The 15,582-nt window shown below is 43.1% G+C and overlaps 2 protein-coding genes and 1 non-coding gene across 4 annotated transcripts in view; 2 read left to right on the top strand and 1 right to left on the bottom strand.

Annotated features, from left to right (window-relative positions):
* The first annotated feature begins 2,348 nt into the window (after window positions 1–2,348).
* On the top strand, window positions 2,349–5,120 carry LOC112434864 (bactericidal permeability-increasing protein). Of its 2 annotated transcripts, XM_024802601.2 has the most exons (6): window positions 2,351–2,932; window positions 3,025–3,139; window positions 3,234–3,365; window positions 3,439–3,594; window positions 3,686–3,749; window positions 4,429–5,120. In XM_024802601.2, exons 1-6 carry the CDS (start codon window positions 2,842–2,844, stop codon window positions 4,453–4,455), a joined length of 585 nt encoding a protein of 194 aa, XP_024658369.2. In that variant the 5' UTR covers window positions 2,351–2,841; the 3' UTR covers window positions 4,456–5,120. The 2 variants fall into 2 exon arrangements, with proteins under 2 accessions (XP_076739822.1, XP_024658369.2); XM_076883707.1 differs by having other exon boundaries at window positions 2,349–2,932; window positions 3,686–5,120.
* A 67-nt stretch (window positions 5,121–5,187) lies between these two features.
* On the bottom strand, window positions 5,188–6,527 carry LOC112434865 (uncharacterized). Its single transcript, XR_013098583.1, has 2 exons — window positions 5,876–6,527; window positions 5,188–5,505 (listed from the first exon to the last, which is right to left on the bottom strand). It is a non-coding gene; the product is annotated as an uncharacterized LOC112434865 (transcript).
* Window positions 6,528–12,008: 5,481 nt separating this feature from the next.
* LOC143418580 (bactericidal permeability-increasing protein-like) overlaps window positions 12,009–15,582 on the top strand; it is a 39,073-nt gene continuing 35,499 nt past the window's right edge. The window contains exon 1 of the mRNA XM_076883706.1: window positions 12,009–12,023. The gene's annotated coding sequence lies outside the window, so the exon portion shown is untranslated. The remainder of the gene's footprint in view (window positions 12,024–15,582) is intronic.

Raw genomic sequence — 15,582 nt, 5'->3', positions numbered from 1 at the left:
CAAAAAGGAATGTACAAAACGAAGGAGAACAATGCCGGTCCGTACAAAGACAGACTTGATGAAAAGTCAAAGAAAAGATACGAGGAAAAAAATCAAAGGAGTGAAAAGGTCAGACCCTTACGAGCACACAGAGGGACAAAATACGTTAGCGTGCTGCCCAACTTTCACCACGCTCAGATTTATAATTATACGGTTCTTGGAGTGAGTGCATACACTCGTGAAGTTTAGTAACTTCAGGTCACTGCAACAAGCCCAGGTACAGTTTACCAACGGATGGGTACAGGACCTTGAAATGCACCGTGTAGAACGAAAGACCATCATACATATCATAAGTTTACCAGTCTCACAAATCGTCTTCATAAATACACATTCGTTAACCGTTTATTAATAGGACCTTTGAGCGCAATGGTAATTAATTAGTAGTGGAAATTATTTCTGGTTCGTGTTACAGAAATGTAGCAGTGACAATAATATTGTATGCTGTAATCGTACTGGGCAATAGGTGATACAAAACAACTGTTTTATCCTGTGAATAAAAGTATATGTTTTTGTCAATGTACCATGGTAATAACAGAAGCGAAACGCAATATTGTGTCAGGACAATTTACTATTTATGCACAATAAACAAAGGAGCATAGCGCGACAATTTCTGTTCAGCGCCAGACTTGCTTACCTATATCAACAATTATGTTAAGAAAAATGACGCATTAACTACAACAGCAGACTGACCTTTGTGGAAATGCTTGGAGCAGACTAACCTGTGAGCTGGAGTGTTCTGGGACGTTATATTTTGTCTTTGAATGGTTGCAATCCAGTCGCCTTTGTTACTTCGGAAACATGGCTCGAACAATTTCTCTTCAACGACGTAATCCGATAACAACCGATCTCTTTACCCGTCGGCTTTCCGTGGCTGTCATGCGACCGGCTATTGCAGTTAAGAATACAACAGCTTCTTGCCATTTTTTGTGTTTCTTTTTATCGCTGTATAACTGATTTCAATTGAAAGCCTGCGTGCGCTAGTACCTCTTGCCACGAGTTCCCAGAATTCTTTGCGGTTTTACCCCTGAGTGACGTCACATTTTCAATCTCTATAGACGTAGGCTGCCGGGGGATTCCCTTGATGCATTGAGTTTTTTCTTTCCAGTCACCTTTCTCACTCACTATTAATAGACCTCTCTGCATTGAATCATATCTGTTATTAACCTCTGTCTCTCTTCCACAGCATGTCTTTATCCTGTCTTCCTTCTCTCACCCCAACCGGTCGCAGCAGATGGCCCCGCCCCTCCCTGAGCCTGGTTCTGCCTGAGGTTTCTTCCTGTTAAAAGGGAGTTTTTCCTTCCCACTGTCGCCAAAGTGCTTGCTCATAGGGGGTCATATGATTGTTGGGTTTTTCTCTGTATCTATGAAGCGCCTTGAGGCGACTTTTGTTGTGATTTGGCGCTATATAAATAAAATTGAATTGAATTGAATTGTGGTGATCAAATGTGTAATCACGAGCCTCACTCTATATCGACCTGCCACGGTGCTGCCAGCTAGTGCTGTGAGCAAGGCTTAGAGAACAACGAATCATTTCTATTAATGGGATTACTTTTGACCAGGAACACCAAGAGTGTAAAAATGCTCAATAAAAGACATAAAATGTTATGCAAATTAATCAAATTTAGGTTGTGGGTTGACATCCTCTTTGTGGAGAAAGTCACAGAATCTTAAGTCTGTCTGATCAAATTAACAACACTTTTCAGACATAAAACTATTAACTAAGTCAAATTTGACCAGAACACAACACAAGGGGGGCTAGTACAGGAGTAACGGCTCCCACCAGTGACACGCTCTTTGCAAATTTCTCGTCATTGTTTTGCCAGACAGTCTTTCCCTGTTAACAGAAATTGTGTGAGCCTCCGATGTGTGATGAAAACAGGATGTCAGAGCAAACCAGCCAGTTCTGGTATTCTCTGGGGAATTCCAATGGATACATGGTGCTGGGCTGCAAGCACAAGTCCCACTGCACGACTGACAGCGTTTGTTCTGTTCCTCATTGCACAAAGCAGCCGTCACTAGTCCTGCTCTCCTTGTTTAACAGCATATCTCCTGGTATCTCTGTCACACTCTTGCACTGTGTCTTGCAGTAACAATGACACTAGCAAAAAGCAAAAGTAGAAAAAAATAGGATGGATTTGGAGAGAGCAATGGTGTTTGGGCACCTTTCCTAGAAGATGGGCAACCGTTTCATTCAGGTTCACAGTCGCACCTGTACCTGTCGCCAAATGCACCTACAAACATCTTCAGCTGTCTATAGCACCAGGATAACTTTTGATGTTCAGTGTGACTCTAAATTTAAGGTGCTCTCGATTTCATAGCTAGATGTCTTTAACTTTTTCTAAGACTTAATGTTAGAGGTTTTTTGTATAGCTCTGATTACAAATTGTTAGTAGTTTTCTGTTGTGGTTTATTTGTTAACAAAATTAAATGGTGAGACACATGAACTAAGTGTGTGATAACTGTGTTGTCATTGTATAACTAAATTTCATCATTATGTAATTTGTCATTCAATCTTGTCTCATGTGGAGCAATGGCCGTTAGCTCTTTCATAGGCTTTCACTCTAAGCAACCCTAGGAAGTGGTGAAATAAACTGCTTTGCATTGCTGCTCCACTAAGCTCTGTATGTCAGGACTGTTGAATTGGTACATGTTCTTGTAAACTGTCACTAAAAGAAGAAGCTGGATTTTATTGCTCTCCAATTTTTCCCCATAGATTTCGTAAGCAGAAGCTTAGCTTCTTCTGCTTTTGTGCTTGTATAAATATTCCTTGGTCTTCTTATTCTTCATGGCTCAGCTCTGAAGATGTTCCTGTGCTGTTGGCTGGTTCTGGGGGCTCTCTTAAGCATCAATCCTGGAGTAAAGGTCAGGTTGACAGAAAAAGGCATTGAATATGGTAAGGTTTGTGTAAAAGCTGTCCTCTTGCTCAAAAAGGACTGATTTCTCCAGTGTTTGCTCAGTAAATTATTTTTCTTTACATTTTGTTAGGCAGGCAACTGGGCATGGCTGACATGCAGCAGAAACTCAATTCTATCCAAGTTCCAGACTTTTCAGGGGAACAGAGGGTGTCTCCGATTGGAAAAGTCCAGTACAATTTGTCAAAGTAAGGCTCCAGTTTGTTCAACATGTCTCTAAATTCTGTTACAAAGTATTTTGTCCTGTTTCCGCTTAAACAAACAAAACACGAATTCTTCCAGTATACGTGTATTGAAGGTGGGAATACCAAAGTCTTCAGTGGACCTGGTGCCAGGGACTGGAGTCAGAATGTCTATAGGTGATGCCTTCATCAGTCTGAATGGAAACTGGAGGGTCAAGTACCTGCGAATAATGTGAGTGAGGTAACATCTCTTCTTTAGAGAAGTAATTTATCTGCTTAAAAAGATATTTTTTCTCTTTTACCAGAAAGCACAGCGGGTCTTTTGAATTGAATGTGAATGGTCTCAGTATCGCTACAACCATCTCCATCAAGACTGATGAGACAGGCCGACCAGCGGTCAGCAGTGACAGCTGCTCAGCTGCTGTTGGAAGTGCAAAGGTCAAGTTTCATGGTGGAGCGAGGTGAGAAACCCAGCTGTGAGGGAGAAGGGTTTTACTATTTTACTTCATCTGCAGAATTCTTCTAATTCCTGCTGGTTTTGTTTTTTGATAGCTGGCTGTACAATCTCTTCACAAGGTTTATTGATAAGGCTCTGCGCAATGCAATTCAGAAACAGGTGAGGGCTAATCTGCTACATGCAGCAGAAATCCAGCTTACACACTTTACCTGCTAGGTAAGGTGTCTGCTAGTTCACAGTGTCTCACATTATCTTCCTTCATTTGTTACTCTGAAGTAACCGGATAATGATGAAAATAAAGAAGTAAAGATTTATTGGTTCGGGCTTAGCCCGCAGTGTTTCAAGATACTTTGATTTACCTCCAAAATATGGAAACCTTAGGAGCCTTAGATATGCACTGAAAGCCAGAAGCAGGGAGGAAGGGAGGCAACAAACACAAACCAAACTACACTAACAATGTAGCCTAATTGAAATCATGAAACAAGCTGTATGTGGAATGAAACGTTCAACTGCAGCAGCATTAAGTTTATCATTAAACAAACACATCATCATCTCTTTGCTTTCCCAGTTAGAAGGATTTTGTTTGTTCTCAGAAAAACTTGTGTATGTTTTTTCATTAGGTTATTTTAAGCTGCTACATGGAGAACTGTGAGCTTCTCTTAATGGATATCCATGTTGCTCATGGATATCCATTAAGAGAAGCGATTAAGTGATTATTTAACATCTGCTCTTTTGTTCACCAATGTTTAATTTTGAAATGTCTTTGTGAGCCTTTAATGATGACTTTCTCCAATACAAATCAAAGTCTAACACCAGATTTCTTCCTTCCGCTTTGCAGATCTGCCCTCGGGCCAGAAAAAGCTAAATAAGTATTACTTCTGACAGCAGTCAGAATATTGTGTTTTCTATGTATTGGTTCTCCTCTGAAGTTAACCATTTCTATATTTAGTGCGTATGGACTTTTTTAATATGAGTGAAATGAGTTGCCAAGGACATCGATCAGCACACTCATCAGCAAAATGTCTTCTGAGCTCCAGTCTATAGACCACTTTAGGACTGCTAGTCTTTTTGCAACTGCATGCATCCCTCTGTGGTGGGTAGAGATTAAAAGAATATAAATATAAGCTACTTCCACATGGTTTTATGGGTGAAGCTACATGACATTAATCTTAGCAAGCAGCATACAGTTGCCAGGCTAGCTGTAACCAGGCTAGCTGTAACCAAGCTAGCTGCACAAATATGACATGATTCATTTGTAACAATAAGTATTTTGGCAAAAGAAAGCTAAGCTACTACTTCAGCCCTGCAATTAACCTTTTTCTCTCAAGACTACATTTTGACATATAAGTCAGGTTGGAATTTACCTTAGTTGGGATTAGAATTGGACTGTAGAATTTACCTTAGGGTGTCGTCCGGCTAATATTAGCTAACGCTTGCTTCCCCGTTTGCTTTTTGTAAGTTACCTTACAGCATGTTCAGACATTGGCAATTTAGAGTGCTTAATAAATGACAAAGTCACATAAAAGACAATGTGTCTCCTTATGATTCAATGATCTTAAAAAATGCCACTTTATGTATCACACAGAACACCGTCAGGCATCGTTCAAACAGCTTTTAATAAACTTCCATAGTTTGTTTACAAGTGAAACTTTCACAGCTTGTTGCAACAGTCCACCTGAAAGCATCCTCCATTTGTCAAAAACGTCAAACAAGTGATGAAGGAAATGTAGCAGTCTGTTCGATGTGGTATCATCCGAGTCCATCAATCAGTGACATGTTTAAGTCACGGTTGAGTGTGAGCTACATGTTCATCACGCTGGTCCTCAGGTGGAGTCCTACAGTGCACTTCTCTGGCTCTCAGGGAGGTGAGACTGAGAGCTCGACCTCTCAGGCTCTGGGAGTTGGCAGACAAGATCTAAAACAAGACAAAAGAAGACGCCAGAGAATAAAAGACTGAATACAAGAACCGTATTTATACATTCAAGATAATCAATATTCCTGAAACACTTTTCCAGTCACTTTCCTGACTGGTGACAGTGTACCCAGCATTTAAAGTTGGATCAACCAATGCTTACAGCAGAAACATTAAACTGCTGACATGATGATACATCATAAACACATGATATATTCACTAAAGGATCCCTTAAAACTTGGCTTTGACTATTTCAGGTAGTGGCCTAACACTCATTCAATCTGCCAAACATCTTGCTCATATAAATTGTGTTTTTTTAGAAGACAACAGATATTCTTTAAAGTTGCATCCGTCTATATCAATTATATCCTACCTTCACCAGCACATAGTCTCCAACACTGATGGGTACAGTGCTGAATGCTGTAGGCTGAACATGAACGTCCTCTTTGGGGAAAATCACTTTCATATTGCCATCAGTTCTTCCACACAGGTCCTCAGCAGATCTTTTACTTTCCTGAATAAAAATCAAAAGCAGCCAATTCAGTTTCTTTCGACTCAAAGCAATTTAAGTTCCAGTCAAGAAGCAACATCCAGGCCTTAAGCCCACAATGAAGTGCCAAAAAACTTAGTTACTCAGCAAGTAAACCACCACAAACCTTAACAAATGTCAAAATATCTAACTAAACAGCACTGAAAAGCATGAGTACAGTCTATTACTTTGTTTTACTATTTCATTGTGGTGGGACGTGGTCTCGCCGGCTTAAAACATTAACTATGTCCTGTTGTTGTTGTGTGTAGGCTGTAGCTGAAAAGCTGCAGCCGAGTATGTAAATCGACAGCCGCAATAAAGAGGTGTAGCGACAAGTGCAAATATGTGGTCGGGTCTGTCATGCATCGTTTACAGACGTACATTTGGACACTGGCAAGGCTTGAAGTTAGGGGGGCTAATACAACTCAATGAACTGGACCTCTCGACGATGTGCTGTTGGTGCCTCTTTAATGGAATAGCCATATAATGGGGCTGTTACCAGGTACAAAATGTGCTTCAGTTTGTGCAGTAATTGTGCACATTTGTGTTTGTGTTTTACTCATATAGCTCTGTCAGGGACCAAGCAGTAAAGCATAAAGGACACCGGTGGTTTTAATTCAAAAAACGGGTTTTATTGACCCAAAAATATGAAAATAGATTTAACAAAGCCAAAACTTAAACAGGCAGACCAATAAAAGAGGTCAACTCAACAGACTAAACTCAAGATAATAATTAACAAAACCTCAAACAAACATATGGTAAACTGACCTGCTGAAATGACACACAGGGGGACTTAAATACTGGTTTAGCTAAACCAAATGACACACGGGGGAAAACAAGATGGCTGCCATATAACCAACTAATACAAAACATTTAAACAAACATGAAACACCCCCCAGGCAATGAAGCATGTGGTGCAATCCAATTAGGCTGTCAGTGGTACTTCAGGTCTCCCAGCCCTTTGCCACACCTTTTGCCAGACAAGAGGAGACACCAACCCCCAGGTAACATGTGTGGCATGCCATCACACACCTCCCCTCTTCAGAGCTCTCGCTGGAACAGCGAGAGAGATAGTCAGCAGTAAGGTTCTCCTTGCCTGGTACGTGGTGGACAGTGAATCGGAATGGCTGTAAGGCCAGGTACCAGCGGGTAATTCGCCCATTTGTGTCCTTCATCTGCTCAAGCCACTGTAGTGCTTTGTGATCAGTTTCCAAGGTGAAGTCTCTTCCCAGTAGATAGTAGCGGAAGGAGTCCAGGGCCCACTTGATCGCTAAGGTCTCCTTCTCTACTGTGGAATACCGAACTTCCCGTGGAAACAGTTTCCGGCTGATGTAAGCCACTGGATGGCGGCCTTCCATGGTTTCCTGAAGGAGGACAGCTCCCAGGCCCCGATCTGAAGCATCAGTCTGTAATATGAATGGTTCATCAAAGTTGGGACTGTACAAAACCGGTTGCTTACTTAGTGACTGTTGTATGTCATGAAACGCTGCCACTGCCTCCTCTGTCCACTGGATGTAATTGGGGGAACGTGATCCCGTCAGGTCTGTGAGCAGAGCTGCCCTGTTGGAGAACTGAGGGATGAAACGACGGTAGAAACCTGCCATGCCCAAAAAGGATCTCAGCTGCTTCCTTGTTTGGGGCAGGGGGGATGATTCCATGGCCTCGATTTTGCTGACTTGTGGCCTGATAACCCCCTTGCCGATGACATGGCCCAGGTATTCTGTCTCAGCAGTGGCGAAAACACACTTTGACGGATTCACCGTCAACCCAGCTGAGTGCAGGTGGTCCAGAACAGTTCGCAGGTGTTCCACATGCTCCTCCCAGGTGTTGCTGTGGATAACAATATCATCCAAGTAAGCAGCAGCAAAGTCAGAGCAGTCATGTAATACCTGATCCATCAGCCGTTGGAAAGTTGCTGGAGCTCCATGTAGTCCAAATGGCAAGACTGTAAATTGGAAAAGCCCCCATGGTGTTCTGAATGCTGTGAACTCTCTGGACCGTTGAGTGAGTGGGACCTGCCAGTAACCCTTACACAGATCTATTGTGGTCAGGTACCTTGCTTTTCCCAGACGTTCAAGTAGATCATCAATTCTTGGTGTCGGGTAGGAGTCAAACATGGATATGGAGTTCAGGTACCTGAAATCAATGCAGAACCTCATACTCTCATCCTTTTTGGGTACCAAGACCACAGGGTTGCACCATTCACTCTTAGATCTTTCAATGATCCCTAGAGATAGCATCAAATCGATTTCCTTCTTCAATGAAGGCAGCAGACGTTCTGGGATCCTGTAACTTAATCGTCTCACAGAGGCACCTTCTCGTACCACAATATCATGTTCGACAATGTCAGTTCTCCCTGGATTCTCTTGAAAGACTGCTGATTTACACATTTCTCTCACCTGCTGCTGCTTGTCCTCTGGGAGATGGCTGAGATCATAATCTAGAGAGCCAGCAGGTGGTAGATATTGCTCATCTGCTTCATCTTCTTCAGGCACTCGCCGTATGAGCATTGCATCCGCCTTGTGTTCAATACGCTCCACCCACTCCTTCAGAAGGTTTATATGCAAGACCTTGCTGGAGCGCAACTGCCCTGGGGTGGACACCTCATATGTGGTGGGTCCCAGCTTCCTCATGACTTCAAATGGCCCCTGCCACTTTGCCAACAATTTGTTGTTGTCACTGGGGAGGAGCACGAGCACCTTTTGTCCTGGCTCAAACGCACGCTGACGAGCAGATTTATCATACCAAGACTTCTGCTGCTGCTGGGCCTCCACCATATGTGATTGAGCAAGTTCACCCATTTTCTCCAACCGTTCTCTCATCTGAATGACATAAGACAAAATGTTCTTGGATCCCCCCTCCACCTTGTCTCCCTCCCAAATCTCCTTTAACAGAGTTAGAGGGCCACGAACCTCATAACCATACAACAGCTCAAAAGGTGAAAAACCTGTGGAGGCTTGGGGGACTTCTCTATAAGCAAAGAGTAGATATGGCAGCCATTGATCCCAATCGTTACCACTGTCGTTGACAAACTTCCTGAGCATCTGTTTCAATGTCTGGTTAAACCGTTCTGTCAGCCCATCAGTTTGAGGGTGGTATGGTGAAGTTCTCAGACTCCGGATGCCCAACAACTGATAAACTTGCTTTAACAGAGTAGACATGAAGTTAGTGCCTTGATCAGTTAGTATTTCTCGTGGAAACCCAACTCTTGCAAAGAACTGCACTAAACAAAATGCAATGGGCTTGGCCTTTATAGATTTTAAAGGGAACACCTCAGGATATTTTGTGGCATAATCTGTTACAACAAGCATGTGACAATTTCCTGCTTTGCTCCTCTCAACAGGCCCTACAATATCCATTCCAAGACGCTCAAAAGGAGTGCCGATGACAGGGAGAGGTTGGAATGGAGCTCTATGGGGGATTTTAGCAGATGTTATCTGACACTGTGGGCAACTTTTACAAAACTGAGCCACATCTTTGCTAAGACCAGGCCAGTAGAAATTATGTTTGATGCGAGCTGTGGTCTTGTGTTTACCAAGGTGGCCAGCCCACGGAATAGAATGCCCTAAGGTGAGAATGGCGTTTCTAACCTTCTGGGGAACCACCAGCTGCAGCACCGACCCCTGCTGACGATAGAGAATGTCATTTTGCAAGATGTACTCACTGTTAACCTGCTCCACTCCAGGTTCCTTTTCTTTGGCCTTCCGGAAAAGAGATATTAAAGATTGATCAGATTTTTGGAGTTCAGCAATTTCAGTTGGAATATTAAACCCTAGGGGTGACGGTGTTGGCTCAGCGTCTGTTAGTGTATCCACAGGTGAAAATTTGAATTTCTCCTGCCTTCTTTGTCTGCGGGTCTTCCGTGGCTTCGCCACAGTTGTCTCAAACTCCTCATTAAAAAAAGGCAGGGCACTCAGGGTCTCAGAGTGGGTACTGACTTGCTTAGCCTGAGCTCTGGTAACAGCTACATTGCACTCCTCAGTCTGCTCAGACTCCAACAAATCAAAAAGCACAGGAAGGTCACGCCCTAACACGGCAGAGTAAGGCAAACTGTTCACAACACCCACATTCAGCAGATACATCTGGTCCTGAACTTTAATGTAGATGTCAGCTGTCGGATATCTTTTCTCATCTCCATGGACACAACAGATTGAAATTGTATCACTGGTGCGAACAATATTAGGTGGGGCAAAATCTGAGTGAATAAGAGACCGAGAACTGCCAGAGTCAAGAAGGGCATTGAGTAGAACCCCATTCACTTCAATCTGGCTCATTTTGATGGATTTGTCACTCTCCTGCTCAGGATCAGCATTAGAACGAGGAGCAAAACACATTTGCACCATTTTAGCAGAATTTCTTGGGCACATAGGTTTTGTATGGCCCTCTAATCCACAAAGATAACAAATGAGCTTCTTACCAGAGGCCTTTGGTGGTCTAGTGGTAGACTGAGAGCTCTTACTGGTGCTTGTATTTGCTGAATCCAGATGGTTTTGCTGAGGTATCTTCCGGGTGTCCCTCGATGCCTTCCATGCATTATGGCTCCATGCTTGCCCCTTCTTTCTGGCAGCAACAAAAACATGAGCTAACCGAGCCGCTTCCATTGCTGAACCATGGTTGTGTTCTCTGATCCAAACCTGAAGCTCAGGAGATAACATTCTGAGAAACTGCTCCAAGATTATAGTTTCACCAATGTCATGAATAGTTTTACCCTTTGGCTGGATCCATTTCCCATAAAGCTCCTTCAGTCTCACATATAGCTCACGAGGGCTTTCATCTGGTTGAACGTCCAGGGATCTGAATCTTTGCCTATATGTTTCAGGGTTAATGTCATATTTTGACAGAATAGCTGATTTCACTTTATCATAGTCTAATGAATCATCAATGTCCATGTGAACATAGGCACCTCTAGCTTTACCAGTAAGCAAGGGTATCAAATGAAAAACCCAATCTGATTTCTGCCATCAATAAGCTGTAGCCATACGTTCAAATGTGATCAGGAAATGTCCAATATCATCAGCTTCAGTTAATCTTTCCAATCTGCCCTCTATTTGTAGGGGAAACTGAAATGCTGGTGAAATGGCTGGATTGGAATTAGTCATAACTGGTTCACCCTGGGCCTGCTGAACAGAGGAAGAAGGATGAATATCAAACTCTAATGATTCAGAGCGAGCTTCTGCAGAATCTGATGATGATGTTCTGACTTGGATTTCTGACTGCAGAAGTCTAAACTGATGTTGAAAGGCTTTAAATCGCTGTTCTTGTCGTGCATTTAACTCACTCTGTTTTGCATCCCAGATGTCCTGTTGTTCCATGTGAGCATGTAGCATATTGACTAGATCAGACAAAGTAGGCTCCTTTTCCACTCTCTCCACAACTTTGGTGACTCCTGAGGTTCCATTTTCCTCCTCTACGCAGGTTTGCTGAGCAGATCCCTTTTTCTTTTCATTCTTGCCACCACAATGCATTCTTCTTCCTCATGGGGAAAAACAGAAAAAAGAAAAAAAAAGAAAAAAAGGACCTGTGTCCAATACTGGATGATCCCACTGCTGCCACCAATTGTCAGGGACCAAGCAGTAAAGCATAAAGGACACAGGTGGTTTTAATTCAAAAAAGGGGTTTTATTGACCCAAAAATATGAAAACATATTTAACAAAGCCAAAACTTAAACAGGCAGACCAATAAAAGAGGTCAACTCAATAGACTAAACTCAAGATAATAATTAACAAAACCTCAAACAAACATATGATAAACTGACCTCCTGAAATGACACACAGGGGAACTTAAATACTGGTTTAGCTAAACCAAATGATACACACGGGGGAAACAAGATGGCTGCCATATAACCAACTAATAAAAAACAATTAAACAAACATGAAACACCCCCCAGGCAATGAAGCATGTGGTGCAATCCAATTAGGCTGTCAGTGGTACTTCAGGTCTCCCAGCCCTTTGCCATACCTTTTGCCAGACAGGAGGAGACACCAACCCCCAGGTAACTCAAACAAAGAAAGATGTATTAATATAACATAAAACAGAACTTTGACCATGCAAGGTTAATATGTGTGCACGCCATATAAACATTGGAAGGTGTGATGGAAAAATAAATACATTTAATAAAGAAACAATATTGAACAATAAATAGAATATTTTAAAGTAGTGACTGTAAATTAAACAAAAGTGAATCAACGGGTGGTGAGGTGTGGAGCTTACCATGTGTGGCATGCCATCACAGGGTGGTAGGGTGACGTTCGGGACTTACGAATGCCCAGCAGGGTCAATAGCTCCTTAATGAGCTTGCTCTCAAAATCTCTACCCTGGTCTGAGTGAATGCGAGCAGGCAATCCATAACGCATTAAGAACTTTTCAAAAAGGACTTTGGCAACAGTCAGTGCTTTCTGATCTTTTGTGGGAAATGCTTGAGCATACCTGGTGTAATGTTCAGTGACAACCAGCACATTAGCTATGCCTTTAGAGTCTAGCTCAATAGAAAGAAAGTCTATGCAGACCAGGTCTAGAGGGCCATTACTGGTAATGTGCTGTAAAGGGGCAGCTTTCTGTGGGATGGACTTCCTAGCTACACACCTTCCACAGTTCTGTATGTATGTTGCAACTTCAGATGCCACTCTGGGCCAGTAAAACCGGTCTTTAATGAGCTCTGTAGTTCGTTCGGTGCCCAGGTGACCAGCATCATCATGCACTGATTTTAGTACCATTGGCCGATACTTAGCAGGCAAGACGATCTGACTCACTTCTCGACCAGAGGGTCTTGTGGTGACTCTGTACAGAAGGCCACGCTTAACCTTTAACTTGGATCTTTCTCGCATCAGCAACACAACATCTGGGTTTGCATGCGTGGAAGCTGAAACCCTTTGGTTTCTCTCAACCTGAGGTTTCACCACACCTATAACTGGATCAGAGTCTTGGGCTTCTGACAGTTCTTTCAGGCTTAGCTGTTCCAGCGGGCCCACTTCTATCTGAGTGAAATTTGCATATAAAGCTGGAATGGCGTCTGGCGAAGCACCCAGCTGGTCGACAAATCTGGTGGTGTGTTCTTGAAAACCATCTGTAGTGATCCGACGACACAAAGCTTTTACCCCAGAAGGTGGGATATCCACCCATCCATCTGTTGTCTCTTGCGGACTCCTGGACAGTGAGTCAGCATCCACATTTTCACGGCCGGGCTTATATTGAATGCTGAAATCATAGGTGGAGAGTGCTGCTAGCCACCGATGACCTGTCGCGTTCAACCTGGCAGTGGTCAGGACGTAGGTGAGTGGGTTATTATCAATTCTCACTGTGAACTTAGCCCCATAAAGGTAGTCATGGAACTTCTCCACTACTGCCCATTTCAGAGCCAAAAACTCCAGTTGCAGGGCTCTAGAGCAACCAAATTTTTCAGTGGTGCGACTAAAAATAAATATTTGGTCGCACAGGTGCGACCAACTGTTCTGGTAACGAAAAAAAAATCTCTGCAACTCTCCGTGTGGTCAACAACAGACACACATTATGCCCCTATCGTGGACTAAACCAATCAGAGATAGTCAGGGGTGGGACCTCTCTGATTGGCCGTGGTCCAATTGAAAGTGCAGGTGGAAGAGAGAGGTGAGTAGCTTGAATAAAGCGATATCAATTCATTAACGGATTCCACACAAAGACCTAAACACAGAGCGAACCTGACACATCAGAATCAGCTTCGTCTTTCTCGGCTTTCTCACCCGACGGCCCGAACACGGACACGCTGTTGGAGCTTAGCGATTCTTCGGGTCCGCGCTGTGTTTACGTCTTTTTGCGCTGATTCTGAGCTGCAGGTTTTGTCTCTCTCCAACCAAAATTCACCGAGCCAGCAGCAAAAGAAGCAGCAAACTGCGCTTCACATTTGATCAATGTCGTCATGAATTCCCTCTGACTTTTGCTGTTTTGCTTCCACCACGATAAAAATCACACTTCCTGCACAGCTCTCTCTCTCTCTCTCTCTCTCTCTCTCTGTACTTCAGGAACAATTTCCCGTCTCAAATCTGTTTTCTGCATTATTCATTCACTTATTACCCACCAGTCTACCGTTGTTTACAGCGCTTTTTCTTTTTTCACTTAAATGACCTCGGACAAGAAAGCCTAATTTCTGCTGTTCAATACTGAAGAAATTTAAATTTCTTAAAATTATGCAAAATTGCAGAATATTGCAGAATATTTTTAAGGTTATCTGCTATAAAAAGCCAGACCAGGAAAATCTCCTTCATGTTTTCCTGTGTTTTATTCTCAGTTACTTTCACACAAAGGCATCTGCTGTGATTTTCACAATTCTGATGAAGTCTCATGTGTATCAGTACTGATAAATGATCAGAATTATAATATTTCTGACTGTCTGAGGCTAAATTGAATCAAATCAGGACTTTGAGAACCGGAATTGAATGGATTATAGAAATCAGTGATGATACCCAGCCCTAGTGAGCAGCCTAGGCCTGAGAGAAGTGGATGTAGCTGTGGGTAATAAGAAAAGATGAAAAGAACTATTGATAACTTTTTTGTTAAGTTAAGGCCTGATCTGTCTGAAATTCATAGCCAGTGCTCTGACACGGTGCCATCAATATTTGAATGCTGAAAAAGCACAGTGTATCCAGAAAACACATTATATGCTGCAATAAATGCACTGCCCAAGTGTCCCCTCTCCCCACGGCCTTTCAGCAGCAGACAGCAGCAAACAGGTCGTCAGAGGAGGCCAAGATGATGATTAAGTTTAACATTTTCTACAATATTGACAAAGCACTTTAAGCACAAGCTTGTTAGTTAATAATTTAGAAATTAATATTGTCTGTGTGGACTCCCCCCCCCCCCCCAAAGAAAGTGCACATGTAAAACTGCGGTGTTAAGCGATGCGGTTGAAAAATTTGAGTGCGCCTAACTTTTGTGCCGGTACGCCTAAATTTTTAAAGTTAGGCGTACCGGTGCGCCCATGTAAAAAAGTTAGTCTAGAGCCCTGAGTTGGTGAACTGGGTAGTTCCGCTCTGCATGACTCAACTTGCGGCTGGCAAACGCTACCGGGCGGAGTCCTTCTGGGTACTCTTGGTTCAGGACTGCTCCTAGCCCGTCCAAACTTGCATCAACATGTAGGATGTATGGTTTGGCTGGATCAGCAAATGCCAAGACTGGAGCATGTGTGAGCTTGTAAACAATGCTCTGAAAGGCGTCATCACAAGCTGGGGTCCACTGATCACCAAAAGGCTCGGCAACTCGAAAGTAGCTATTTTGCTTTCCTTTAGTGACACCCTTTTTGCTACCCTGTGCAGGAGGACATCCCTTGGTCAGTTCTGTCAAAGGGCGGACTATGGCGGAGTAGTTCTTGATGAACCGCCGGTAGTATCCACAAAATCCGAGAAAAGATCTTAGGGATTTCAGATCAGTGGGCTTCTTCCAGTGGGTCACCGCACTCACTTTCTCAGGATCAGTGGCAACTCCAGAGGCAGAGACAATGTGTCCCAAGAACTTCACCTGGGGTTGGCAAAATTGGCACTTGTCCTGCCAAACACAATAAGGTCATCCAGATACACAAGGAC

The sequence above is a fragment of the Maylandia zebra genome, linkage group LG5, assembly GCF_041146795.1.
Source record: "Maylandia zebra isolate NMK-2024a linkage group LG5, Mzebra_GT3a, whole genome shotgun sequence".
Taxonomy (NCBI): Eukaryota; Metazoa; Chordata; class Actinopteri; order Cichliformes; family Cichlidae; genus Maylandia; species Maylandia zebra.
This window is presented reverse-complemented; position numbering and strand designations above follow the sequence as displayed.